The 26,867-nt window shown below is 37.6% G+C and overlaps 1 protein-coding gene across 3 annotated transcripts in view; it reads right to left on the bottom strand.

Moving 5' to 3' along the window:
* Nucleotides 1-1,263: 1,263 nt before the first annotated feature.
* LOC145981140 (putative sodium-dependent multivitamin transporter) overlaps nucleotides 1,264-26,867 on the bottom strand; it is a 77,059-nt gene continuing 51,455 nt past the window's right edge. For 2 of the 3 annotated variants that reach the window (XM_083114261.1, XM_083114260.1), the window contains exons 8-12: nucleotides 19,862-20,008; nucleotides 15,375-15,599; nucleotides 12,665-12,840; nucleotides 5,832-6,021; nucleotides 1,264-4,128 (exon numbers count right to left, since the gene is read on the bottom strand). In XM_083114261.1, the coding sequence (XP_082970387.1) occupies nucleotides 4,036-4,128; nucleotides 5,832-6,021; nucleotides 12,665-12,840; nucleotides 15,375-15,599; nucleotides 19,862-20,008 (831 nt within the window). In that variant the 3' untranslated portion in view covers nucleotides 1,264-4,035. Of the gene's footprint in view, nucleotides 4,129-5,831; nucleotides 6,022-12,664; nucleotides 12,841-15,374; nucleotides 15,600-19,861; nucleotides 20,009-26,867 lie in introns of those variants that run through there. The other variant, XM_083114262.1, reaches the window with a different exon arrangement.

Raw genomic sequence — 26,867 nt, 5'->3', positions numbered from 1 at the left:
CCTCTCATTATTTGTGATCATTTGGAAATGCGCAAGGTGGCTGTGCATTGGGTTCCACGAGACTTGACATTTGCAATGCATGCGTGCAGACCGTGAAGACTTTCTGAACAGGATTGTGACTCAGGATGAAACATGGTGTCATCATTTCTACCCACAGACAAAACAACAGTCCCGTCTATGGAAACATTTCCTCCGCCAAACTTCCGCTGCTCAGTCACAGATGGCTCCATCCTGGCTCACAATTCCACCTGCTGAAAGGGAACGGCTCAACATTAGAGCATGTAACCTCGTAGGGTATCCATATAAGGACTACTCTCTAACATACAAAAATTTCATGAACGAAAAATGCTTCCTTCTGGGTCAGGTCAGTAACTTTCCAGCCGACTCTCGTATGCTGTGTTGAAATACGTGATATAATGCAAAATCCAGGAACATATTATTGAGTTCCACTGTAAATGAAATTCATGGCTACAGCATAAAATACTGTTTGCTTGTTTTAGTAGTGACTCATTCATTTCTTGTCTTTTTACTGTGCAAATTCCCAGTTATCATGTTGGTGTTTCCATTCATAGGCAAGAGTGCAGTAGACATCTGCATTTGCTTTCTCTCACTGCCTACTGGAGCTCATTGTTTCTTTGGCAAGAGGAATTTGAAACACATGGTTGCCATATTCACAGTGGAGACAGAATATTTAGATATTTCAAATGGCAAGAGGTAAACAACTTAAGTGCACAATTCATTATAACAGTTTGTGAAAAAGGTGTATGTTCAACTATTGTTCAGAGCATTCCTAATGCATTTTGTAAAGGAGAATGTTTTTTTTTTTTTTTTTTATTCTCTTCAAAATAATTTTCAAATAGACACTGTCTTCAGCAAGTACTTTCAAGATATTTTTATGCACACACATTAAAACATATACACAGTGATTCAAAACTTGTACAACACTATATTCAATTATAAACATGAAGACCATATGAGATATTCATGCTCTTTAAGTCTTTACTTTACTTGTGAATCGCATCAGGAAATTTACACAGAGTTGAAATGACAAAATCCATCCTCTTTCCAAGATATTGATGCAAAAATAAACAAGATTATGAAATCATATAATTTCCAGGATATATATAGTATCTGCAAAAGGCAGGAGGTAAACAACTTTACTGCACAATTCATTATGTTGAACTTTTGGTCAGAGCATTTCTAATGCATTCTGTAGAGGATAATGTTTCTTGGCCATGTAGCTAATAGTATCGGTATTGGCTCAACCTTATGTACAATTCAAATACCCTGGTTTTATAAACTAAATGTCTAAATGCAGCTTCATTTTCAAAGCAAAACCCACAGCAGTCACCAGGCCATATACATTATTAAGTTGGTAAATTTATCAAATTTACACGAGAGGAAATAATGTGTTTTTAGAAATATTCCTGACTCTTTTCAAGTGTCAGTAAATTGGAGATAAGTGACACACCCTCACTGCTAAGGTATACTGAGATATTGGTGTGATTCCAAATGGATCTCTTTAGAGGAAATTATTTAAACAAACTGAAAACGGCATTTTTGGAGTTAACATTTCTCTGGTTCTCATACAACAATATGCATTCCTTTAATGGATCAGTACAATATTCAAATCAGTAAATTTCATACTGGTGCTTCTTCAGCCCATCTCTAACTGAAACACATTAATTGAAATTATATCCTTACTTTCGAATGTAGTGTGCACCACTGTCTCATGGTTCTAGTACTACTAACTTCAGTATTATCCATTCACTGACATATGGTCAAGAGATGTTGTAAGGGCATGTGTGGCTCGGCCGAAAGAACCAAAGTTATCCCCACAAACTTCATAGCCAGCATCAAGCTATGCCAAGCTATGTCCGTGGAAGAAGAGGGGTCATCGAGGTCATGACAGAAGGGGGTGCGAGTTGAGAATCGGTCAGTCACTTAGTCTTTTCTCATTCACCGAGGTGGTCAGAACAAGAACGGGGTGAGTTTGACTTAAGCCTCGGTTAGTACTTGCATGGTCAGACATCGCCCACCTTTGGAAGGTTTGTTACGGTGGTAGCAATACGAAGTTTGTAAATAAATGATCTGTGAGAGAGGCAAGGAAAGTGTTGACAGTCATTTGGATCCCCTTTACATCCCCAAGGTTTAGTAGAATGTCAATACGTTGAAGAGGAACCTAGCATATGAATACTAACCAATGCATAACTCAGTGACACGCTGTAGTGTTGCATGACTTTTGAACCACTATGTATAATAATCATATTAATATTTACTGTACAAATAAGACAAAAGAATTTCATGTAAGACAAAAACACATGAAATTTAAATTAACACCATGAGTAGAATGGACAAAAGTTATGTATAATAACAAAAACAACAATATATGATAAATATGTGAAAACAAACATGGTACAAGCACAAGATTCTAGAGAACGGAGAAGATTGTTGCAACCCAGGCCAGCTAGGTTAAAAAAAAAACTTCACAGATATACAACTATTCAAATTCAAATGACAAAGATCTACAAAATAAAAATAGGACTGATATCTTTTCACAACCTACAAGAATTTCCAATACCATATGACATGGGTCAAACATACATGAACACAACACCTAAATGGGTACAGAAATGTGCACAAAATATACAATAACATATGATATTTAAAATTATACTATTAAGCAGCACCCAAAATGCTGACCAAGGCATAATTTATTGTCAAATAAACACACCTAAAGTGTGACGTTTAAACGAAATTTTGAATTTGGTTCAGAGTCTGAAAAATACTTTGCTATAAGGTTGAAACGTCACACTTTTGGTGGGTTTATTTGACAATAAATTATGCCTTGGTCAGCCTTTTGAGTATTTATATTTAAAAGTTAATTAGGACAGGCAAGGCAAATGTTTAGAATGAATTTCATAATTACTGTATAACGTTCTGCATGATTTTGTCGTTGATGAAACGTAACCTTATACATCTGGCAGTATAATTCTACGAGGGGATGCTGAAAAGTTCGTAGCCCAACCAAGTTCCCAAACTGTTTAGAGGAAGGTCACATTATGCCTTGAAAGTACATATACTCATATGTACATACTATACCAAAATGTATTGCATAATTGACAGGCATTCTTGTTGTTTCAGGTTTATTAAGTGACGAAGTCTGCTCAGCAAGTGAACTCAAAAAGGGTGTCCTGTTTCTCCATGACAATGCCCCTGCCCATCGAGCAGAAATTGCAAGACATAGGCTTTCAGTGTCTTGATCTGTCTCCATCGGACTACTTTCAGTTTCCTCAGCTCAAAAAACACCTGAAGGGGCGTCATTTTGCTTCAGATCAGGAGGTGATTACTGCCACAGAGCATTGGTGCAAACTTCAGAATTTTTTTTAAGTGGTTTGCTAAAGTTGGAGCACCGGGCCAGAAAGTGCATTGAGCTTCGAGAGGAGTATGTTGAGTAACCATGAAGTTTCATCATTCCAAGTGCATTCCTTCTACGTCGGGCTTCTAACTTTTCAGCATCCCCTCGTATAACCTATTATAAAAATGTACCTTGTATAAAGGTGTTGGCAGGTGACATCTTGTATAATATACCAACGAGGCAATCAATTGAAATAATATTAAGTAACACATAAAATTATTATACAATATAATCATATGCAAACAAAAAAAATTTGTAGCCCAACACACAAAGATACAGAACTGGCAAATAACAATTTGCTATATTATAAACAATATAACAAATCAACAATCTATAACAATCAAATCCAACTTCATTCATAAATTCTTCTTTCAAACAGTTAACAGAAAAAAAACTTTCATTCATTTCCAACCATAGATGAGGCATTGTAAATATTCAGCTGTAATGCGTAATAAAATTCATTACTTCCATCGACCATTAAGAGACATCCAATACATCATCATTTTTCCTAGATTGGGATTCAGTAGTCCTGTTCTACAGAAAATCACAATTACACATAACATCACAACCTCTAAATTGTAGCACTCTATACTCACACACCACTAATTAGCCAATACTCATAATGATGTTACAAAGGTTGATTCTACAATTTCGTTTTGCTTTTCAGGTACTGTGTTGTTCGCTTCAATAAAGGTGCTTTGTTTATGAATCTGTAAACAAAACAAATTGTGTATTATTATTGTTACATGCGTATCAGGCATTCACGGCATATATTGAATATGATTACATTCTTCTCTCTAATATTAAATAAGGGTTGATCCTCTATCGATGCCAATGTATCAGTATCAACAGAAAGTATCGGTCGGATTTTATTTACCGGTACTTGCCGATATTTTTCTGGCATTTTATTCATTTGCGAGGTCCACAAAAATGCTGCACAAATCTTTCACGGAGTCCAAAAATCTTGAAAGTTATGCAAAAGTTGAAGTTTCCAATGATTTTGCACCAATATTATGCCAAAAAAAAAGCACATTTTGCAATTACTTAGCAGGTATTTTTGTATTCTAATGTAATTTTTTTATATTTTGAAGCAAAACTCTTGTAAATTGATGTTAATAATTGGAGTGGAATGTTCCTTACTAGTATTAATCAATATTTTGAACAAATTTTAATTGTTACAATTTTCAAGCATCAGTACTAGTATTGGGAATCGGTTCAAAATGGTATTGGCTCAGCGATATACCAATTTTTTCCATACAAATGTGCTTCACTATTTCGGTAACTATACTGCAACATTGAAAAGGATAAGTTAATACAAATCTAGATTAGCAGTAATTGAATCTGATATCAGAGGAGAATTTGTTATGTTGGAAAATATTCCATGTGAATAATGGCTGATGACTAGGAGTGATAGTTTGATTGTTCAGTAAATGCATGCAGGAAAACACTGAAAAATTGTGATGGAATACATATAACTTATGTATTTATGAAAAGCCATCAAACAGGATTGAAAGTGGAAGCAACTGATCATTTTTATTGTAACATGGGGTGAAAATTATATGTAAGGATGGTAACATTGTTCTGGAATAAAGTAGGAATGGAATAATGGCTACTTGATAGAGGGTGGAGGCAATGGTTTTGATTTGATTTTGAGTTTAGTTTTAAGCCCACTTTATGCACAGAAAGGCTAATCGAGACTGGACCTGCAGTTTAAAGTGGGATCTAGGTGCCTCCACTGGCACTCCTGGACTACAAAGCTGCGACATTACTACTATGCCGTATACCGTATTTGCTGGCGTATTTGGACACAATTTTGAGGATAAAGCTTTATCACTTAATATTATAATTAATGTATAGTATTTCAAGTATAAAGTAATATGTGGGTCTACTTTCAAAAAAATAACTTATCTAATCTAACAAGGAAAGAATACATTTTAATCTTCTTTGCCACACATCGCAAGATAATTGTCTAACTTGGAACCGAGAAAATTTCCAGAAATGGAGGTAATCAAAAACTGAGCATCGGCGTATAAGATGCACCCTGTTTTTCAGACCTATTTGTAAAGGGAAAAAGTGTGCCTTACAAGCTGGCAAAAAGGTAAACGTAAAGTGGTCCCCTGTGCTTAGCACCACGCCATGAAGGCGTATAGGAGGTGTGGCGGTAACACCCCACAGTTTCTTGATCCGGTTGTGTGTGGGGGTGATGTGATCAGCATCACACCCCTGACTGCCTTTATCCTCCAGGGTTTCCCCCAGGTACCCATGTCATTAAATGCTGGGTGGGCACCGGGGCCACTTCCAACGTTAGAAAAGTTCCTGGATTTGAACAGGCTGGGGATCGAACCTGGGACAAGTATTTCCAATAAATAAAGTAATTACAAACTGTAGGGATAATAAAAGGCTCACTACTTACCCTCTTCGCTAAGTACTTTTTGACCCGTTTCGATATCAGAGGACTGAAAAGTGCAGGATCCAAAGTCTTCTCTTCTTGCTCGAAAAAGTTCCTGATCCAACTCACAATCAATCCGACAATTAATGTTACCAGAAATCCAATTACTGCATACCACATGTAAGAAATTTTGTACAGAGGAAAGTAGTCTTCACTGGAATAGAAAGAACAGTTATAAGTATAGAGTACCCACATTAATCCTTAGACACCGAGGCTGATTTTCCAGGTATTTGCACTAACGCCAAGCGTGTTTTCGGCGGGAAACTTGATATTCTGCATGCTTCCAAATAAAATTTTATATTTTCGGGACTAAGAACATTAGAGGTACAAATGATACCTCGTTTTGTTAGTATATTTTGGGCTATAATTCTGATGGGGAAAAATATAAATTTTCCATAATCAGTTAGAAGAAGAAAAGGGAAAATAACTAATTTTTTTACACAAAATTTGAAATTCATCGGACTCCCATGCAGGTTACACCACGACGTGAATCTCCAAAAGGTTATATTTGCCATTGATGTGGAAAAAATTTAAGTATTTATTGCTAATACTTTAAAGGGGGGGGGAATTCAATACACTAATGCCGAGCGTGTTTCCAGCGAGAAATTTGAAATTCTGCATGCTTCTAAATGAAATTTTATATTTCATATTTTATATTACATACCTCTAGACTCATGCAGAACTCAAAACATGTACATCCGAATATTAACCGAGACATAGCATGTCCAAAAAGTCACATACCACAAGAAAAAGCTCCTTGTGACAAGCCTGCATTGGCGCAAATACCTGCTGCGACAGTGTCACAACCTGGCATTTAAGAGTTAAAGGGAAAATAATTGCACAATTAAATCCATTTATTTGGTTTTCATTGTTCAGAGTGGTCAGAAAGTGTGCATGCTCCTCGTTATTTTCGAAACTAAGATGGTTAAATGGTTGAATGCTTGATGTGGACACATACATGAATATTTAAAGAGTTCGGGACATCAGTATAGAGACGTCATTTTCGTAGCACAGCCGAATTCTGCAGCATGTTCTGGCACACTTTGCATTGCCAGAGGATGTTCATCAATGACAGAAGAAATACAAATAACACACAATTCAAAAGTCATGAGCAGCTGTGGAAGATGCCTTCACACATGTTACCCACAGATTATCTCTGCAAACATGGCACAGAATTCGGATGTGCTACAAAAATGACAGTCTCATGTCGATGTTCCAGACTCTTAAACAATATCGTATGTGTCCATATCGAGTAGGGATGGGACAGATTAATCGGTACTCTATCGGTATCGACTGATATAGGCATATTGGTTTATCAGTAAAATTACCGATTATTTTACTGATCTGATATATCAATAAATATCTTATAATTTAGTGCAAAATTCTACCATTTTGTTATAATTTTTATGGATAATCCCCATGTCATACTTCTTTAAAAAGTAAATATCTAAATATGCAACTTATTTCACACTGCAGTCACCTATAGAGTGACCACAAGGAAAAGCACCTTCGACGAAAAGTCTCCGCACACCTTTTCCTTTCTCCGTTCAGCTCGGGCCATAAGAAAGCATGCTCCACTCTGCCCCTCCCCACCAAGCAGGAATACGGTGCACAGGAGTCGCGGGTCTGCACAGGTTTTTTTGCTTATGGTTCCACTATAGAAACACACATTTATTAAGGAGATCACTGAACTATGCAGGTCTTCAGGGAACATTTGGAATTTTATATCAGATCGGTAGAATATCGGTTATTTGTATCAGTAAATTTTACATCGGTACTTTATCGGTATCGCTCAAAATTTCATATCAGTGAATCAATATCAAGCATTCAATCATGCCCATCGTAGTGTCGAAAATAAACAGGGGTACACCCACTTTGTAACCACTCTGTACTTCACTTACCAATACATCAATATTATAACAACTAGGGGTACCACGGAGGAAGGAAACTCAATTTTATAAATTAAAATGTAAAATCCAGGAAAATTATTACATTTTACTCTATTGTAACTATAAAGACAGAATGTATAATGTGTGAAAAATAAAATCAGGGTTCCACTGTATATGGAGATTATGTACTTGAATTACAATGCAAGAAGAGTATTCCAGGATTGTCAAAATATTTTTTCTTCCTTCTTTTAAAATATTGGTCTGAATTTAAAGGTGCAGGATTTTCAAATATGAGGATCCTAATATAACCACATATTCATGATTGAGGAATAAAACACATGACTGTATAATAAATACACATAAACATGTTCCTAACTATATCAGCTGGACTTGATATTTCCTCTCACCCCTTGACAACCCAGGAGTACATGACACCCAGTGTGAGCGCAATTCACATTACATTGGCAAATCAATTAGAGCCATCCATGACTGTTCAGAATAGTACTTGTCATATGTTAAAAAATCCCAGACTAAAAACTGCCAGACTAGCAAAGCACCTCAAGTTCAACTAACAGTCAAAAAAGTTTGTCGGGCATACATTGCACAAATTAATTGACACCAAAATCAAATAAATGCTTGCAATTATGCACTTTCCACATGAACTAAACATTGACTCCAGTCAGGCAAATCACATTTGGCTCCCGTTACTGCAGCAACTGAAACTATGTACAAGGTAACCAAAAAAGTTCTTGCCATTTTTGATCATCAGAAACAAAAAAGTATGCAAAGAATGTCACATACTGTTAGTCCTCAAAGTAATCCCCATCGGCATCCATCACCTTTTGTCAACATGCCTCCAGCTGTGCAGTGCCCTGGCGATAAATCTCGGGTTCTCGGACGGAAAGAAGTCCGTGAGTGCTTCCCGCAAGTCTGCCTCATTTGCGAAGGATTTCCCACAAAGGTGGTTGTCCAGGGAATGGAAGAGGTGATAATCTGCTGGCCCAAGGTCTGGGAAGTACAGTGGATGGCACAGTGTATCCCAGCCAAGTCACTGTATGGGTATCCCTGGCGACCCGCACCACATGCGGCTTGGCATTGTCGTGAAGAAGCAGTACACACTTGCGATTAACCAATGCTGGCTCCTTATGCTTCAGTGCCTGTTGCGCACATTGTAACTGCTGCGAGTAGAGGTCCCCAGTGATGGTTTGGCCCGTTGGTAGCAGCTCATAGTGCACCACTTGGCGACTAGTCCACCATACAGAGCATGATCTTGCATGGGTGTGAAGGTGGTCTTGTGCTGTGAGGCACAAAGTTCAGTGTTGACAACCAATGTCGGGCACACTTGGGAGTGTCATATAGGACCCACTTTTCATAACTGGTGAGCACTCGACCGAATATGGGTGTGTTGCTGTGCCAAGAAAGCAACGAGAAACAGGCTGTCACTCGTTGTTGCTTCATGCCTTCTGACAGTATATGAGGTACTCTCTTGCTCAACTTGAACGTCTTTCCTATGTGATGCAGGTGCAGTCTGGCTGTTTTATCGGAAACCTGGAAGTGGTTGGCAAGCTCACCACACCTTAGGCTGCTGTCCTCCTGTATGGCTGCCTTCAGGGCCTCATCATCCAGGACCTGTGGTCGGCCACTGCTGGGTTCATCACAGTGACAGTCCCAACCTGAACTTCTGGAACCAATTCCTATTGGTGCGTTCATTCACAGCATTATCCCCAAAGGCTTGACATATTCGGCGACATGATTCTGCTCCGGACAAGCCTACCTTAAAGTCATAAAGCAGACAACCTAAAACGAGCAGCTTCAACACTCCCATTTCTCTTCGCTCCTGCTCGAGCTATGGCTGCTATGAGTGCGCAATGTGTCCGTATTGGGCAAGACCAATGTCCCCACTCCCACCCTGACCACTTTTCTGGCACGTGGCACACATATTTTCCTATCAGTGATCACTTCTTCCCAAGTGATGTTAAAAACGGCAAGAACTTTTTCTGTTACCTTGTACATGCAGCAGATGAACTGGCTACACCAGCGCTCCTACCAACATGCAGGGAAACAACAGGAACAGGAAGCCAGCCCAGCAGTGAAGCAACAAGTTCCCGAGTGGATGGTGGCAGAGGCCACCGAAATTAAAAGAACCTTTAAAAAGAAGTCCTGTGGAAAAAGTCAGTAACTCATTTATGTGAATTTCTGAGGATATAAATATAAAAACTAGGGATGGGACCGATTAATCGGTACTCTATCGGTATCAGCTGATATACGCATATCGGTGTATCGGTTTATCGGTAAAATTACCGATTATTTTACTGATCTGATATATCGATAAATATCTGATAATGTATTGCAAAATTCTGCCATTTTGTTCTAATTTTTATGGATAATCTCCATGCCCTACTTTCTAAAAAAGTAAATGTCTAAATATGAAATTTATTTTTCATTGCAGTCACCTTGAAACACATATTTATTAAGAAGGTCAATGAACCTTTCAGGTTCTTCAAGGACCATTTCTAATTTTATATCGGATCGATATAATATCGGTTATCGGTATCGGTAAATTTTATATCGGTACTTTATCGGTATCGGTCAAAATTCCATATCGGCCCATCCCTAATAAAAGCCATCATTGTATGAGAACTGTCTGTCCTAGAGGTTTGTTGTCTCTCGGCAGAAGGGTAAGGACTGGCAGATGAAGTAAAATTTTGACATCCGACCTTAGCACAAATTAGATTTGGATGGACCATACTGACCACAATTAACATATTTGGGTAAAATTTCAACTTTTCAACAAACTACCCTTGTTGTAAGGGAGGATGAAAATAGTTCACTTTCCAGAAGAATATGGTCTTTCCATGTAAAAACAAAATCAACTTCAACTCCCTATGATTTCTTTTTGTACATCAGCATTGTGTGCATGAAAATCTCCAATCCAGAGAGGGATTACAGTGTAAAAATGTTCCGAACACCAGAAGCGTGCGGTAAGGAAAGGCGGGGCAAGCGCCGCTTGCGTTGTTTATTAAAACACTTTTGACATCTTAAGTTCGTGTTATTCAATGCCTTTATACACATTAGAATGAAATTTATTTACTATAAGATATTTACATTGCAGAATTGTGTAGGGTAAGCCTTTCACAGGAAATGGTAAGAACACTGGCCTTTGGCTAGAGGTGACGAGAGGCCAAGCGAGGGTTTAAATAGGTGCGCATGAGAGCGACACGAGGTCTTTTAATCTGGAATCATCGGAGAAGCAGGAGCTACTGGTCTTATTTCTAAACCGAACAGGGTAAGCTAGTCTACACCCATTCTGCCATTCGCATTGCTCACTTCAGTCTAAAACGAATCATGAGTCTATTTTAATGATAAGTTAGATATTTGTACCTGCCCGTTCAGGGCTGTCTGTACCATCAACAAGTATTAATCGGGAGGGGCAAGTTACATCCCTATTTAAGATCCCCGCGTTCAGGTTGGAACGCTACGTGGATTGAGATGCGTGGGCTTTTCATCCATTTTTACGGAAATGTGATGAAAAATTAGAGCTACGTGGTGGATTGATGCGGTCCTTTTCATTTTCTTTTGGAAATGAAAAGCGTCACGCCTTGTTTTCTTAAACAGACATGAAAATTGAAAGGATAGGCATCGCTACGTGGATTGAGATGCGTGGGCTTTTCATCCATTTTACGGAAATGTGATGAAAATTAGAGCTACGTGTTCGAGTTGCGGAATTTTTCATTTATATCATTCGAAATAAATGAAAATTGAAATTTGTTAAATAGTGACATGTCAGAATTGTTTTTCTCCGCGAATCTTTATTTTTGGGGCAAGCTGCGTAGCACACAGTTTTAATGTTAATGATGGTTAATGTCGATACTCAGCTTTAATTCAGTCCTCTATTTTCTGTTCTTTTGGCTTGAAACATAAACCGGCTACACCCTGGACGATGCTGGGCGATGTGGCACGACTGACCGTGTTAGAAGAAGAGAATATCTCACCTTTCTCCCCACTTTTTGAGTGACTTATGCAGTTCTTGCATTGACACTGTCCATCCCCATTTACGAAGAAAAAAGGTCGAGGGCAAGCAACACCAAGATCGCATCTGTCTTTGGCAAGGGTGTTGGAAAGAATTCGTCCACACTGACCACAAGTGTTGCTAACTTCCAGAATTTTCTGTGCATCCGTAGCACCACCTAACGCCGTACGATTTCATGTTTGAAACTCTATAGTAATCAACAAATTACATTATGAAGTTAGCCAGTGATCACCAGTCGTATGTTATTTATAAGAAATAAGTAAGAAACCGAAACCCGTCAGTTTATTTAAGATCGAAACTTTATGCTAATAGGATGTTTATTATTTTCAGGGTTAAACAAAAACGTAATTTAATTTACAGTTGCACTCAAATATCAAGTAAATCATTATTTTCTTCATGGTTAAAATTTACAAGTTTATATCGAGAGGCTGTTTTTCTTCTTTATAAACCGTGCAGCGAAGATTTGATTTTACGGTATGTATGCACTTCACACACTCAAGCCCGATACTTCACCATTATGCACATTATTGTAAGTAGGGATGTGTGTAGGCCCATATTATATTTGAAATTGTTATAATTAACCAAAATGAAAAATTAACCCATTGCATGCCTATCACGAAAGGTCACGGCATGCCCCTGCCGACCACTAAAGGTTAAAGCAGTAAAGGTAAAGGTAAAGTGCTTCCCTGTGCTTAGCACAACGCCATGAAGGCGTATAGGGGGTGTGGGGGTAACGCCCCACACTTTCTTGATCCGGTCGTGAGTGGGGGTGATGTGATCAGCATCTGGTTAAAGCAGTATTTATTATAATATGATAAATTATATTCAGAATCCTAGTAGAAGTATAACAAATCAAAATACGTAAGTAAAAAACTTACCTACTCTGATCAGAGATGGGTGAAGCAGTACTACTACCATTGAAATAAGGCTGGAAAGTTGTAGTCGAGTCACAGCCATCCGTGTACCTTGGACGATACGGAAGAGGTGGTTTAGGCCCACCAAATCCAATCCACAAGGAAAAGGCAAGTCCCACTAACAGACCAACCACTGCACCCTAAAGAAATGAGAAAATATAATGGTTTTTCAAGTTAGGCTTCTTTTCAACTCATCAATATTTACTTAATATTAGGGATGGGTCGATATAAAATATTGGCAGATACCGATAAAGTACCGATATAAAATTTACCGATACCGATAACCAATATTCTACCGATCCGATATAAAACTAGAAATGGTCCTTGAAGAAACTGAAAGGTTCATTCACCTCCTTAATAAATATGTGTTTCAAGGTGACTGCAGTGAAAAAGAAATTGCATATTTAGACATTTACTTTTTTAGAAAGTAGGGCATGGAGATTATCCATAAAAATTAGAACAAAATGGCAGAATTTTGCAATAAATTATCAGATATTTATCGATATATCAGATCGGTAAAATAATCGGTAATTTTACCAATAAACCGATATGCCTATATTGGCCGATCCCGATAGATAGGGACATTGAATTTTCGCGATGCGCGAAATGTGAAAAAAATATTCAATTTTGAACATTCTCCACGTAACTACACCCCCAATGATGAAATATGCATGAGTTTTATTCGCGAAGTAATGCGAAATGTGTGCTTTTCTACGAAATGAACGCTTTTTCGCGAAATAACCGTGAAATATCATCAAATTAAGTAGAAAACACGCAAAAACCGGCAATCGAGGTTGCATGCGCAAACTGTCGATTTGTAACGAAACGTTTGCCTAAAGTTTGCAGCTGAATAACGTTTTATCTTCGATCACATCAGGAAGATGCTGCAAATTTGGATTTCTCATGCACATAATCTCAGTTCGAAAACTTCGTTCCCTGTCAAGTTGCATTCCTTTCTTCCCCCGAATGTCTACTCAACTTCCAGTTTCATTGAACTTGCTAGCTGTAGCAGCGATAAGATTAGTCTGTTCCCGCACATCAAGGGAAACAATGGGGTGATTTTTTGTTCAGTCATGAATGAATTTTGTTTATCATCATGTGATTTTTAACATGTGTTTGTGTATGTGCAGTAGTGATTATTTTATTTGTTGGACAGCAAGGATATCCTTTAAATACATACAATGCATAAATCACTTATGAGATATGCAATTTAGAAATGAAGTGATTTTGTGTTGATGTTTTCTTTTTGGTTGGACAGCTAAGTACTTGTGCATGTGTACAGTATATAAAAATGAAGTAGTTTATCAATTTATAGCTCTTTTGTATGTTGTTTCCTCTCATAATGAAAGTGTGCAATTTTTTTTTTCACCGCTGGTATATACCGCTGATCTAACATTTTATTTACCGCTCTCCTCAGTTTTTATTTACAATAAATTTGTGTCCCTATTGATAGAGTACCGATTAATCGGTCCCATCCCTATTTAATATGCATACTTACACCATATGTGCTTTCGAGAAATCAAGGTGTCTAAGCTATTAGTAGAACATGCTTCATTCAAGAATAAGCATGTTATTTTTTTGTTTCCATGTAGTCCAGGAATGAGATCATATTGTACTATGTCTAAAAGCCAGAATAACAACACAGGAAGAAAATCGTTATGAGTAAAGACTAGACTTTAAAGGGAAGTCCTTTTTTATTTTTCAACACGGATCATGGAATGAATTATCTTCCACCAATAAGATTTTGACTTCCCCTTTTCAGTTCATCCTACATTCCATTTTTCCCCCTTTTAAAAAAAAAACATCTTCCTTGGTTCCTTTATTGACGATATCAAATATTTTGTACGACTTTTTCCCCTGAACAAAATATTCAACAATTGTCAATTTGGTGCAGCTTAGAGGAAAGAAAGAAAAAGCGCCTTCTGCCTTCCCTTCCCTCCATGAGTGTTGGGAGTACATTGCAGCGATTGTTGCAACAATGCGATCTGCGCTTACGCAGCAACAAACGCATTGTAAGCGGCAAGCTTGTTGGGTTGAAAGTGTACTTATCTGCTAGATTTAGACTTTCATTGTGAAGTTTTTTAGAATAGTTTTAACTTAACTGTGTGACAGTGACTCCAGTATTGTGTGTCAGTGAAATGACGAAGCCAGGTACAAATGGCAGCAAGCTATGGAATGTGGTAAGCTGTCACAAGGAAGATTTCATCGAAATGGATAGTAAGATTATTCGCTGTACATCACCTTCAAAAAATGAAGGACTATAGTTTATTTTTGCACTCTACTAAAAATATTATTTAAAATGAAAGCACAATATATACCAATCATATATAAAAAGGGATACATTACTGTGAAATTTAATGTATCCCTTTTTGTATATGAATGATACATATTGCGCTTTCATTTAAAAGTATCTATAAAACTATAGTCCTTTTTTCCACTATTTTTTGGCAATAACTTTCCCTTTTTTGGTCCATTTTAGAGGAATTTTTTTCCCTTTAAAATCCAGTCTCTAGTTATGAGACTACAAAGCCCAGTTCAAGCCAGTGCACCAAAGATATCTTATCCTCGCCAAATGGCAAGGCACGGTAAAAGTATGCTGTTATCTGGATTAGTAGTAAAAAAATTAACTTAAAAAAATTAATTATTTTTAGTAAGATGATTTCCAACAACTTACCACTTGATTTGGTCGAATGAAGAACATTCCCAGAGTAAAAACTCCCAACAAAGGTCCACCGACCACTCCAAATATCGTAAGCGAGGCTTGCAAGACTCCTCCGAGCTGTTCTGCAACAAATGCTAAGCCTATGCAGGCCAAGCCATAAAACAATGCCAAGAGTTTCGACAGTATGGTCACCTTCTTGTCAGATATAGGAACTTCATTAAAAATGCTGTATACAGGCTGAAATTAATATTTAAAAAAGGGTCACACAAATTAGCAAAACAATGTAGATTATACAATAATCAGTAGTAATAGTTACATACGGTATGGCCAGAAAGTTGGCAACATTGTACACAGTCGGTAACGGTGGAGACGCAGGGAAGCAAACCCTCAGTTGAAGCCTGTTGCTCGTAGAGAACAGGTGTGGTGAACGGTGGGTCGTAATGGCCTTGAGTATTCGAGAGAAGGCCTTTGTTGTTGAGCATTATTTCAGCTCGTACGGAGGTGGCCGTAGTGATGGGCCTAGTGTGAAACAGGTGCTGACTAGAGCCGAGCCGATACCGATACTTATATAATTCCAGAATAAAGAAACAAAGGCTAGTTACCGAGTCATACTAACTCGTCACATCACTAGGCATGTATCCAGAAATATGATTTGGGGAGCCAGTCCGAGCCAAGTGTCTCAGAAATATAATAATAAAAGTGTTTCTATTTAATACGTTAATATAATTATAGGTCAATACGTAATAATAGTAAATTCATTAATTAGTACTTAATTTCTCCGATGCATATGGAGTAATGTTGTATGTAACCACAGACTAAGAAACGAAGGAAAGGCTACGTTAATACCTATTTTGTTCTTATGTTGACTATAAAACATTGTTATTACATAAATAGTAAAAAGACGCTATAAAATCAGAGATATAACAGCAAATATTCATCATCTAGCTTACGCTAAAATATGTGTAAAAACAACTGTCATGGCAAGGAAATTAATGTCAAAGAAGTAAAAAATCGAATATTTATTGAATAACAAAAGGAATGATTGTAGGTCCATTGGATGAAAAGTAAAATTCCTGATAAATATTTTATGTACATTATTGTAAGTAGTGGTGTATAGAGGGGCCTCCCCGATGGTGTAGTGGTAACGCCGTCGCCTTGTAATCAGTAGATCCCAGGTTTGATACTAATTGGATGCATATAGTGGTTAGGGTACCACTTTAAAATGTAGGTCCAGTCCCAATTAGCTTATCTTCCTTAGTACTGTCATTCAAAGTCGTATATTCCCAACCTAATCTTGGCGGAAATGATTGATTGATTGATTTGCTTTCATTTACTTCGCTTTTTGTGCCACTTTTGGCTAATTTGCGAAGATGGGGATGAGTGATAATGTGATGAAATTGATGAATGGACACTCACAAACATCCATGTCCAGACCGGGATTCGAACCCTGGCGTCGTAGCACGATACGCTAACCATTCTGCCACAGGGGGGGGGGGGGAGGGGGGGGTATTCGGCGGAAATAAATTACCCTCATTGGCCGATACCGGCAGTCACACGAAAGACAAAAGTGAAGAGGATAAGTATAAATTGCTAATTCCCCTTCTCGCTTGAACGTACGAGTAGATAAAACAAAGCTAATTTCACAGAGACCTTCATCCCTCTATTCCAAGAACTCTGTAACTACCTGAACCAGCATTAGTGCAGCGGGGGGTTAAAAACATCCACCTATCTTACGAGAAATGTTTGGTGTGATATGGAACATGTACAGTAACTTAGTCTTCTGGTCTGTTCAGCTGCGTTGATTCATGTAACATTTTCATGTTCATTATAAGTTACATTAATATCTAACAAATAGAGAAAACAGTATGTATTTCGGTATACTTCCTTGCTTTCCTGCATCTCCACTGTTACCAACTGTGTACAATGTTGCCAACTTTCGGTATACTTCTTCTCCGACCATACTGTATTTAAAAAAAAACAACTCAAATTTGCATTAGAAAAGGACCCTAATTTGAAATCTTTATAGATACCAATAAAATACTGATATAATATTTGCAGATACTGATAACTAACAGTTACTAAAGTGTAAAAAGTTTTTGTATGAAGTAAAAAGAAACATGGATACTGGATACACGACAGCTGTGGAGTCATCTTCGATAACTTTTGATGTGGATCAATGGTCTTTGTGTGTATTTATTGAATTAATAAAATAATACATTTTTATGCATTTTGTGCATTACAGAGGTGTTATAGGGTTCATTATGAAATATTCATAAAAAAAAGTATGTTTTTTCGAAATTGCAAAGTGTACTGGTAACACTGGTCATGTCAGAGGGCAGTACCAGGTGTGCCTGACCAATGCCTAGGTGAGAGGGAAGAAGAGTTGAAAATTATCATACCAGAAATTAACCTACTTATCTTTTCGTACAATAAATTTCAACTCTTTTCTAGAAAAAGAACATCTGTATTTCATGCCATTGGTGAGTGAGTCAACAGTGATATCAGTCCAAAGTGGTATCAACTCAGTCCTACACAGGGTCACGTTGTAAGTACACATGTGATGTTCTTACATAAAATGCATTACAAACAAAAAAAAAAAAAAAAAAAAAAATTAAAATTTTTTTGCATACTAAATATTTGTTGAATACTTGATGTAAGAAAATATAAGGGGTGTCTCAGAAATATTTTAGTTTTTGAATCCACCCTCTGGGGTAGGGTTACCAGACGTCCGGTTTTTCCTGAAACATGTCCTACATTTTAGCCTCATACCATAAATGTCCTACATTTTGAGCGTCACATAATATTAATTAGGAAAATAGGTAACAGGAAAGAATCATGCAAGTTACAAGTCTATGGACTGCGCTTCCAAACGCAATAGTGAAATTTATTTTGAGTCAGTCATTGCCCCAAAAGGAAAAAAGTTTTTCCTGCTATTAAACAAACGGGAAAACGGAAGCACTAAATGAACAAAGTTGTGGGACCACTTTCTGATAACATCACTGTTCAATGCCTGAGCAGAATTTCTTGCCTTAGGGTATATATTGATGGAACAAGGTCAAGGTGTTGCCCATTCTTATTCAATATAATTTGATTGTAAAGCCTTGCCTGCTAGTCAAGAAAATCATGGAAGTCAAGAAAAAGTAAAGAAATCAACAAGTAGGTCAAGAAGTCAATAAAAAGGCAATAAATTATTCTTGTCGTCAAGAATTTTTGCTATCATAATGATTGATTGGTTGATTTAGTTTATTTTACTTCACTTTTTTCTGTCCCTTTGGGTAATCGCGAAGATGAGAATGAATGGCGGTAAGATAGGATGGATGAAGGGACTGTCACAAACATATAGGGACAACCGACACAAGCCCCACATAAAGATTATACCGCATCTGTGATTATACTGGCTGTGAGTCCAGACGCCAAAGCTTCGCTCATCTGCCAAACACAGTTCAGGATGTATTAATACAAGAAAGCAGATCCTATTCTCTTCTTAAAATTAGCTTCAGTCTTTATCTTAACTGGTTCTTTGGTAGGGGTTTTCATTAAATAAATATTTATTTTCTTAATTTCCAACTTTACCTAAGTAAGGGCCGAATAAATAAATGTTAAGAAAGACAGAAAAAAGGTCTAGAAAAATCCAGAAAAAGTCAAGAATTCTGGATGTGTTATTTTGGTAGACAATTTGTGTGTTCTACAGAAATATGTATTATTTATTGAGAATGTTTTGTGTCCTACATTTTGACTTAATGTCCTACATTTGCCTTACAGCGATCTGGTAACCCTACTCTGGGGCAATTCGCACATTACGGAGAAACGAGATAGATCACAAACTCTTGGCAACATTGTTAATATTTAGTTGCCATGGAGCACTTTACAGGACAACAATGTGCTTTTTTGTGTTCATGCGTTTTATAAAAGTAATGATTGTTATGTTGTTGTGCGTCGTTTGTACAGGCATCATTATAACCTGGCAGGAATGAGAGACGTCCCAAGTGCAAATTTAATTAAATATTGGGTGAGAAAGTTTGAAAACATTGGAAGCACTATCATGAGTAAACCGCTGGGACGTCCAAGGTCATTAAGATCGAACAGAAACGTTGACAATGTGCGCCAGTCTGTTAGTGAGGATCCTCGCTTCGGCGAGTGATCGAAAACTTTAGTTCAATAATAATTGAATGTGAAACATGAACGGTCAATACTCTTTTCCACAAATAAAAATTTAATGTTTAAGCTTTCTTTTGGTAATAAATTTATCTTTATACAAAAAATGTAAGTATTTATTTTAATAGTTTTAAAAACAAAAATATTCCTGAGACTCCCTTTACATAGCAACAGAATTTTAGAAATCCCATGAAAATTACCCAGAGGAGGTAAATGCCTAAAAAGTGCAATTAATATGAAGCAGAGCTATAGTCAACTCTTCTAGTCAACCAGATGGATGTAACATTGGCACATAATATAAATATACATCTTTATGATTAGTACTTCAAACTGTTAAAGCATACCTTAATGTAATCCTCAACAGTGACAGCAGCCAAAGAATTGACTGCAGACGACACAGTGCTCAACGACCCACTGAATATTCCTGACACAAACAACCCTGGAAGACCTGGAATTTTGCCCATGCTCTCCACTACGTAAAGTGGGAGGAGCTACGCTTAAAAAGAACAAAGACAGGTATGTTATTTATCTTAAACTCCTATATAGAAATTACCATCATATTTTAAGATATTTTAGTGGTACTATCATATATTCTGCAGGTTGAAAGCATCCACTGGAATGTACTGGGTGGCCAGAATTAAAGTTACCCAACTCAGAGCCCTCTGTAGCCTGTTTGAGGCATCGTAGAACTCTGAAATTTGGTGAATCCACTATGCAGACCATGGGGAAGAGGATGGCGATAAAAATAAAATAGTTCAATTTTCTGCCACCAGGTTGAAATGTGGCGCTGTACTTCCATGATGGGTTGTAATAATGACGTAAACTGCTCCAATTGGTTATGGATTTGCCTTTACCTTGCAATCTTGCAATAAACAAGAGATTATTTTCTCGCAACTTCCAGCCACTAAGAAATGTCTTTCTAATTAATAAAAAAAGGTAAAGTGTTCCCCTGTGCTTAGCACCACACCATGAAGGCGTATAGGGGGTGTGGGGGTAACGCCCCACACTTTCTTGATCCGGTCGTGAGTAGGGGTGATGTGATCAGCATCACGCCCCTGACTGCCTTTACCCCCCCCAGGGTTTCCTCCAGGTACCCATGTTATTCGATGCTGGGTGGGCGCCGGGGCCGCTTCCAACGTTAGAAAAGTTCCCGGATTTGAACCGGCCAGGGATCGAACCCGGGACCTTGAGCATGGTGGTCAGACGCGTTACCGACTGAGCCACCGCGGCCACCTAATTAATAACTCAGCTAAATCACTTAACGTGAGTGCTGAACAAAAGTTCGGAACTGATCACCATGTCATTAAATAAGAAAGAACTGGCATTGCTGGTGAAGTTGTTTTATCACAACGGTAGTAATAATGCAGCTGCACTGTGAGGTTATTGTCATGCGAAAGGACTTCGAAAGGGGCCCATGACAATGCATGGGTTAAGAAAGATAATGAAGAAATTTGAAGAGACTGGAGATCTGGGTGTTGCAGCAGGAAGGAGCCGCTGGCCGATTGCAGAAGAAGTTGTCACCGAAGTGGCTGTTGCAGTGGCGGATAGAGCCTCTTGTTCCTGATTTAAAGATCTGTACACCTGACTTATGTTTTTCAATATTACAGCACCACATTTCAACCTGGTGGCAGAAAACTGAACTATTTTTTTTATTTTTTTTTATCGCCATCCTCTTCCCCATGGTCTGCAGAGTGGATTCACCAAATTTCAGAGTTCTACGATGCCTCAAACAGGCTACAGAGGGCCCAACTTTAATTCTGACCACCTGGTACAATCAACAGCAAATGAATTAGGAGAAAAAAGATTTTCTCGACGAAAAATGAGTTGGCAATGCTGCGAACACCGAGGCATTTGCGATAAGATGCTTGAGGAGCTTCAAGCAAAGTTTTCACAACGCACAACTTCAGTACCGAAGGTCATGTCGATTGGCAACTTTCGGGAGTATGTTGTCTGTCTACCTCTACATAGTTCTCCCCAAATGCCTGTTTGAAAATGATCTGGTGTTCACTTTTTTTGCCAACGTAGTTCTGACATTGCAGTAATGTTACAATACTTTTTTCTTATTTTGCTTTGTTTTTACCATGACACATTTATAATTTGTCGCAACTATGAGGATGGATGATAATTACATTAAATTGATAAGCAAACACTGCAGAGATAGAACTCCATGCTGAGACCAGGAAATGACAATTTTTCCATCCCATGAATAAGCTATAGCGTCCCTGGGCTAGTGTGCTGCATAATTTCTACATTTAATTTGAGAAATCATTTTAAAAGATCTATATTTTTGTTCCTCAGGTCCCAGGAGCTTAACAAAAATATCATTAACTAGTAAATGTTAACAAACCTGAAACTTTTGGGGCCAAGTGTCCCTCTTTCAGATGCCAGAATTTGAACCCTAAAATAATAATTCTGAATTTACGAATAGTAGCGTGTTGAATGGCAGTGGGTAATTAGAGGTGCTGTGCATATTATTGCTTTACGAATTCATTTTCGTTCTGAAGAAAGTTGCCATTCCGATACAGACAGAATATTTCGAAAAGTCTTTAATCATTCTGAGTCTTGAGTTTTATGCACAAATAGGCAAACCGGGACGAGATCTACAGTTTAAACTAGAATCCGAATCACTATGTGCCTCCACCGGGCATCGAACCGAGAACTCCTTGATTACAATGCGGCGACGATTTCCTTGCACCATCGTGGAGGCTCTCTTAATCAGTTGCATATGAATAAATTAGTATAAATTAAAGTATATTTCTCATACTACATAGAATTCATTATAACCACAGTCGGGGAAAATAGTTGTAGAGAAAATTGAAAATGGAGGAATATCTATCGCTCTTCCCGTTTTACTATTTCTTATAAAATCAGAAGTATTTCACATCACTGTTACAATCTAGAGTCGCTATTGAATGCAAAAACAGCAATACTTCAAACTTTGAAATCGACACTGAGGGTGATATTTTTGTTATTTCACGTCACTGTTCCACCAGTCTCGGATAATCGCAATGATGAAGGTTGAAGATGTGATAGATGGAAGTGGGATGCAGACAATGACACATCTTCACCTTACTTCGAAGCGTGTGCGCTAACCAATTAGCCACGGGGTTGGCTTTTTTTTGTGTTTATCAGTTCACCAAATTAATTTATTTGTCATTCAAGATCCAGAGAAAAGCAACGTAAAATAACGAAAACAGAAAAAATACCATTCACTTATCATCACCCAACAATTTCATGCTGACCAAATCCACACACGAATCTCTTTTGGCATTCGTTTTGCAGAATGGCCGTGGGGATTAAACATCGCCCATTTACTGGTTCAGCTCTAAACAATCCAGGTGACCATCTTATCGAAGCTTATCTTCAATCCTTCACACAACTTCGCTATTTGCTTCTTACAGGTTTGACATCTTAACAGAACTTCTATCGAACATCGCTCATAGAGTATATTTTACCTATCAGCTCTTAATTAACCTTCTAATTTTCACATATTTTTTATTTTTATTTAGCGTCGCTTTTCTTCCACTTTCGGGCAATCGCGACGATGAAGATGAGTGAAGATAAAATAAATAGAACATTCAGAAACAACACCAATGCCCAGACCGGTATTCGAACCTAGGATCCTTGACGTAAAACCGTCTAGTGCTACCAATCAGTCAATTTTCACATAGAAACTTACACTTACACACCTCTTCCTTACATATGTGTTTTGTTTTACCTGCTGCACTTCTCTTATGGTGAATTCTAACCCCTCATTTCAGGTTTATCTCATGTTTATAGCTATTGCTTTGTAGTGAATGATAATCCTATTACGCCATGTGAATCTTACTCCAACAAAAACCCTGTTAGAGGATGGAAACGTTACGTGTGTAATGTTGTTAAAAGTCTGCTTTGGTTAGCTTTTTTAGTGTATTGAATGAATATTGCATTTTCATTTCGTGTTGAGGCATATTTTCGTCACCTAGATTTTGCATTTAAAATATGTAGGTCCAGTATATATTAGTCATTGTGAATTCGAGTCAATTAAAACATTTTGCGTTGTTGTGAGATTATCTATGAGGCATAATGAATAAGTAGAGAAAATGCAACTTGTATATCAAAATTGCTATGTCCAACTGATCTCGGAAAGTATTGTTTAGCACGTCACATTTCAAGTATAGTCCATGATTGTATCTAGTATATGAACGAGATGTGTCCCTCCTCTCAAACAATACGTGGCTTGTCCCCACCGAACGAAGTGTGCCACTTATAAATTAAGTGTCCGAAAGCAGGTATTAGTCATGAACAGAACAAAATACTCCTGAGAAATTACAAATTGTATACTCCAGTTCATGGCCGGGAGTTATTTACGGTCACCCCACCTTATCCGCTTTAGGTTCCGGGTTCGAGTCCTGATCTGGCAATCTCTTTTTTAAGTGTCTCTTCATCAATTTAATCTCATTATCATCCATCTTCATAGTTTCGATTAATTGTAAAGGTGACATAAAAGCAAAGCAAAATAAGAACAAATACAAATAATTGTAAAATGACTACAACGTCAGAACTACATTTGAAAAATAAAATGCGAGCAGAAGGTTCATCTTCAAACAGGCATTTGGGGAGAATTGTGTAGACAGACAGCATGCTCCCGAAAGTTGCCAATCCACGTGTAGCATGACCTTCGATACTGGAGTTGAGTTGTGCTTTTCAGGAAAGTTAGCTCGACGCTCCTCAAGCCTCTTATCAAGATTGCCTCGGTGTTCGCAGCATTGCCAACTCATTTTTCGAGAAAATCTTTTTTTCCTAATTCATTTGCTGTTGATTGTACAATGATCAGATGAAAGATAGAACTTCATAAAACACACTTTTGGGACAGCAACACGAGTTGAAGCATACTGCAGGTGGCGCATATTGTATCCACCAATATCATTTGGCAACCTTGTCGGAGTGCAGGTGTACATGCGCAGAACATTCCCATGCTTAGGCAGATGAAATGGAACGTTGGACAGTTCAGACACGAATCGTGGCATTGGAGGCATTCATCCGAACAGGTTTCATTCAGTAGATGCAGCAGACACTGCGATGATGGTCCAATGAGGGTCGCCATCAACCAGTGGTAAAGCGTCACAACATGATACGATGGGTCAGACAATAGAAAGTCAATGGCAATGTGCAGAAACAGAAATCTCCAGGTCGGACGTGTATTCTCTGGCGTACTGATGCTTCTAAGTGCAGTACCCGCTGCATCTTCTGAATGGAACCTGTTTGGATGAACGCCTGCACTGCCACGATTCGTGACTGAACCGTTCAACGTTCAGCAGACTGATTTCCAGACTTGCATCTGCCTAAGAATAGGAAACTTCTGTGCTCTGACAGGGTTGTCAAATGATATTGGTAGATACAATATGCATTACCCTCTATGAAGAATAATGGATATCTTGAATATTTCACAGACGTGCAGTTATTAAGCCTTTCCACTTGGAATAAAAGTATCCTATTATATATTCTTAAAGAGGGGACGTGTGTAAACTACATTCAACATCTCATAGAAGAAAATGAGAGAACAGCGGAACAGTGATTTTAAATTCCAAGATCTTACATTTTCCCGCATTTTAAGTTTTACAGCTTGGTTAATTAAATGACTTAAAGATACATTAAACATTTCTACATCAACATGTTTGTTTATGCTTTATTACAACATTATCATGTAACTGTAAACACAACAAAGCAAGCTAAATCAACTTCACACCACATATCACATTAATCATACCAGCATGATATAGCACTCAAGATGGTTTGTGCAGATTTCTCATATCGACCATCAATGGCTACAGACACTGGAACTAGTGTGACTTCTAGTGAGCATGTTGGAACTCGCTATGCATATTTTTAACATTTCAATTTTTGTTAAGGGTTTGTAAAAGAAAAAAACAGGACATTTTTACTCTGAAAAGAAAATCTGCCAAAATCGCATTTTTATTATCTGAAAAGAATGTCGGGATAAAGAGATCTGTGGTACGCTTCACAGCCTAGGACTGAAATCTGATTACTGCATTACATTTGGAAAGTGGCCAAGAGAGGCCACACTGAGCACTTGTGAAATTCTCAAGTAAACTCACATTTATGTTTTCTTGTATGTACGCATTGCTTGCATTGAAGAGTTGGATCTCTTGTAGGCTACAGTTGTTACAAGCACAAAAACACAGTCTTTTGTTGTGACGTTTCAGGAGAACACACGCTCCCTTCATCAGACATTTATTTTTAGTTTGATTAAAGATACAGTTATAACAATGGTTAAATTCTTTTAACAAAAAAGAATCTGTTATACAATGACGTTGTCAATGTTACATTGTTGTAATATACAACTTAACTGTGAATACAAGCAATTTGTTTTATTTTTATTTCAGCTAAAAATTTTGATCACATTCTTTTTTATTTAAAAATAAAAGAAAGAACACTGGAATAAATTAAATAATGAAAATGGTAACATAGATCCAGTATGGAGTTTTCTTTTTCACAAGTGGCGTAAGCCACCATCTTTAAAATTTAATGTAACGACAAACGTCAAGAAACTTTGTGAAAGCAATGATGATTTTGAATTACCTGATGATATTTGGGATTCATAATTATTAAATAAAAAAGAATGTGATCAAAATTTTTATATGAAATAAAAATAAAACAGACTGCTTGTTTTCAGTTAAGTTGCTATATTACAACAATGTTAACATTGACAACAACCATTGTATAACTGATTCTTTTTTGTTAAAAATTTTTAACCATTGTTATAACTGTATCTTTAACCTTTTGCATCCCGAGCATCTCGATCGAGATCCTACATGTAACCCCTTGCATCCAGTGTGTCTTGATCGAGATCCTCTAGCATGCTCGTAGTTTTTGCGTTATAATGTCGCTATTTTTGGCTGGGTTTGCGGTTTTCTTCTTTTACATTATTGTTAACACACATATTAAACAATTATGACTCTTGCACGTCTTGGTGTCGAACAAAAAAGGCGGGAAAATGGCAACTTTTTTTGTGCGGCTTCCTCACAAAGGAAAAATAATTCTGACAAACAAAAGCCGGATTTGTTAGCAATTCTTTTCTTCCACCACTGGAAACTAGACGGGTGAAAAGTTTGCTTCTCGGTACCCAAGGTCACAAGGAATTTTCCCCGTGTCGCCACAAGGGGGGGGGGGGGGTAGGGGGGAAGAGGGGTTGACGAAAACTGCGCTATTACAAAGAAAAGTTCGAAAGCAAGACGAAAACAGGTCTTTGTTGCCAAGCACATATTTTTCAAGTTGCTGCAATGTGACCTGCATTGTCTAAAAATAGAAAGGTGCCGCATATTCATTCCGAGTAAAACGATATATCAT

The sequence above is a fragment of the Lepisma saccharinum genome, chromosome 29 (genome assembly GCF_977018435.1).
Source record: "Lepisma saccharinum chromosome 29, izLepSacc3.1, whole genome shotgun sequence".
Classification (NCBI taxonomy): Eukaryota; Metazoa; Arthropoda; class Insecta; order Zygentoma; family Lepismatidae; genus Lepisma; species Lepisma saccharinum.
This window is presented reverse-complemented; position numbering and strand designations above follow the sequence as displayed.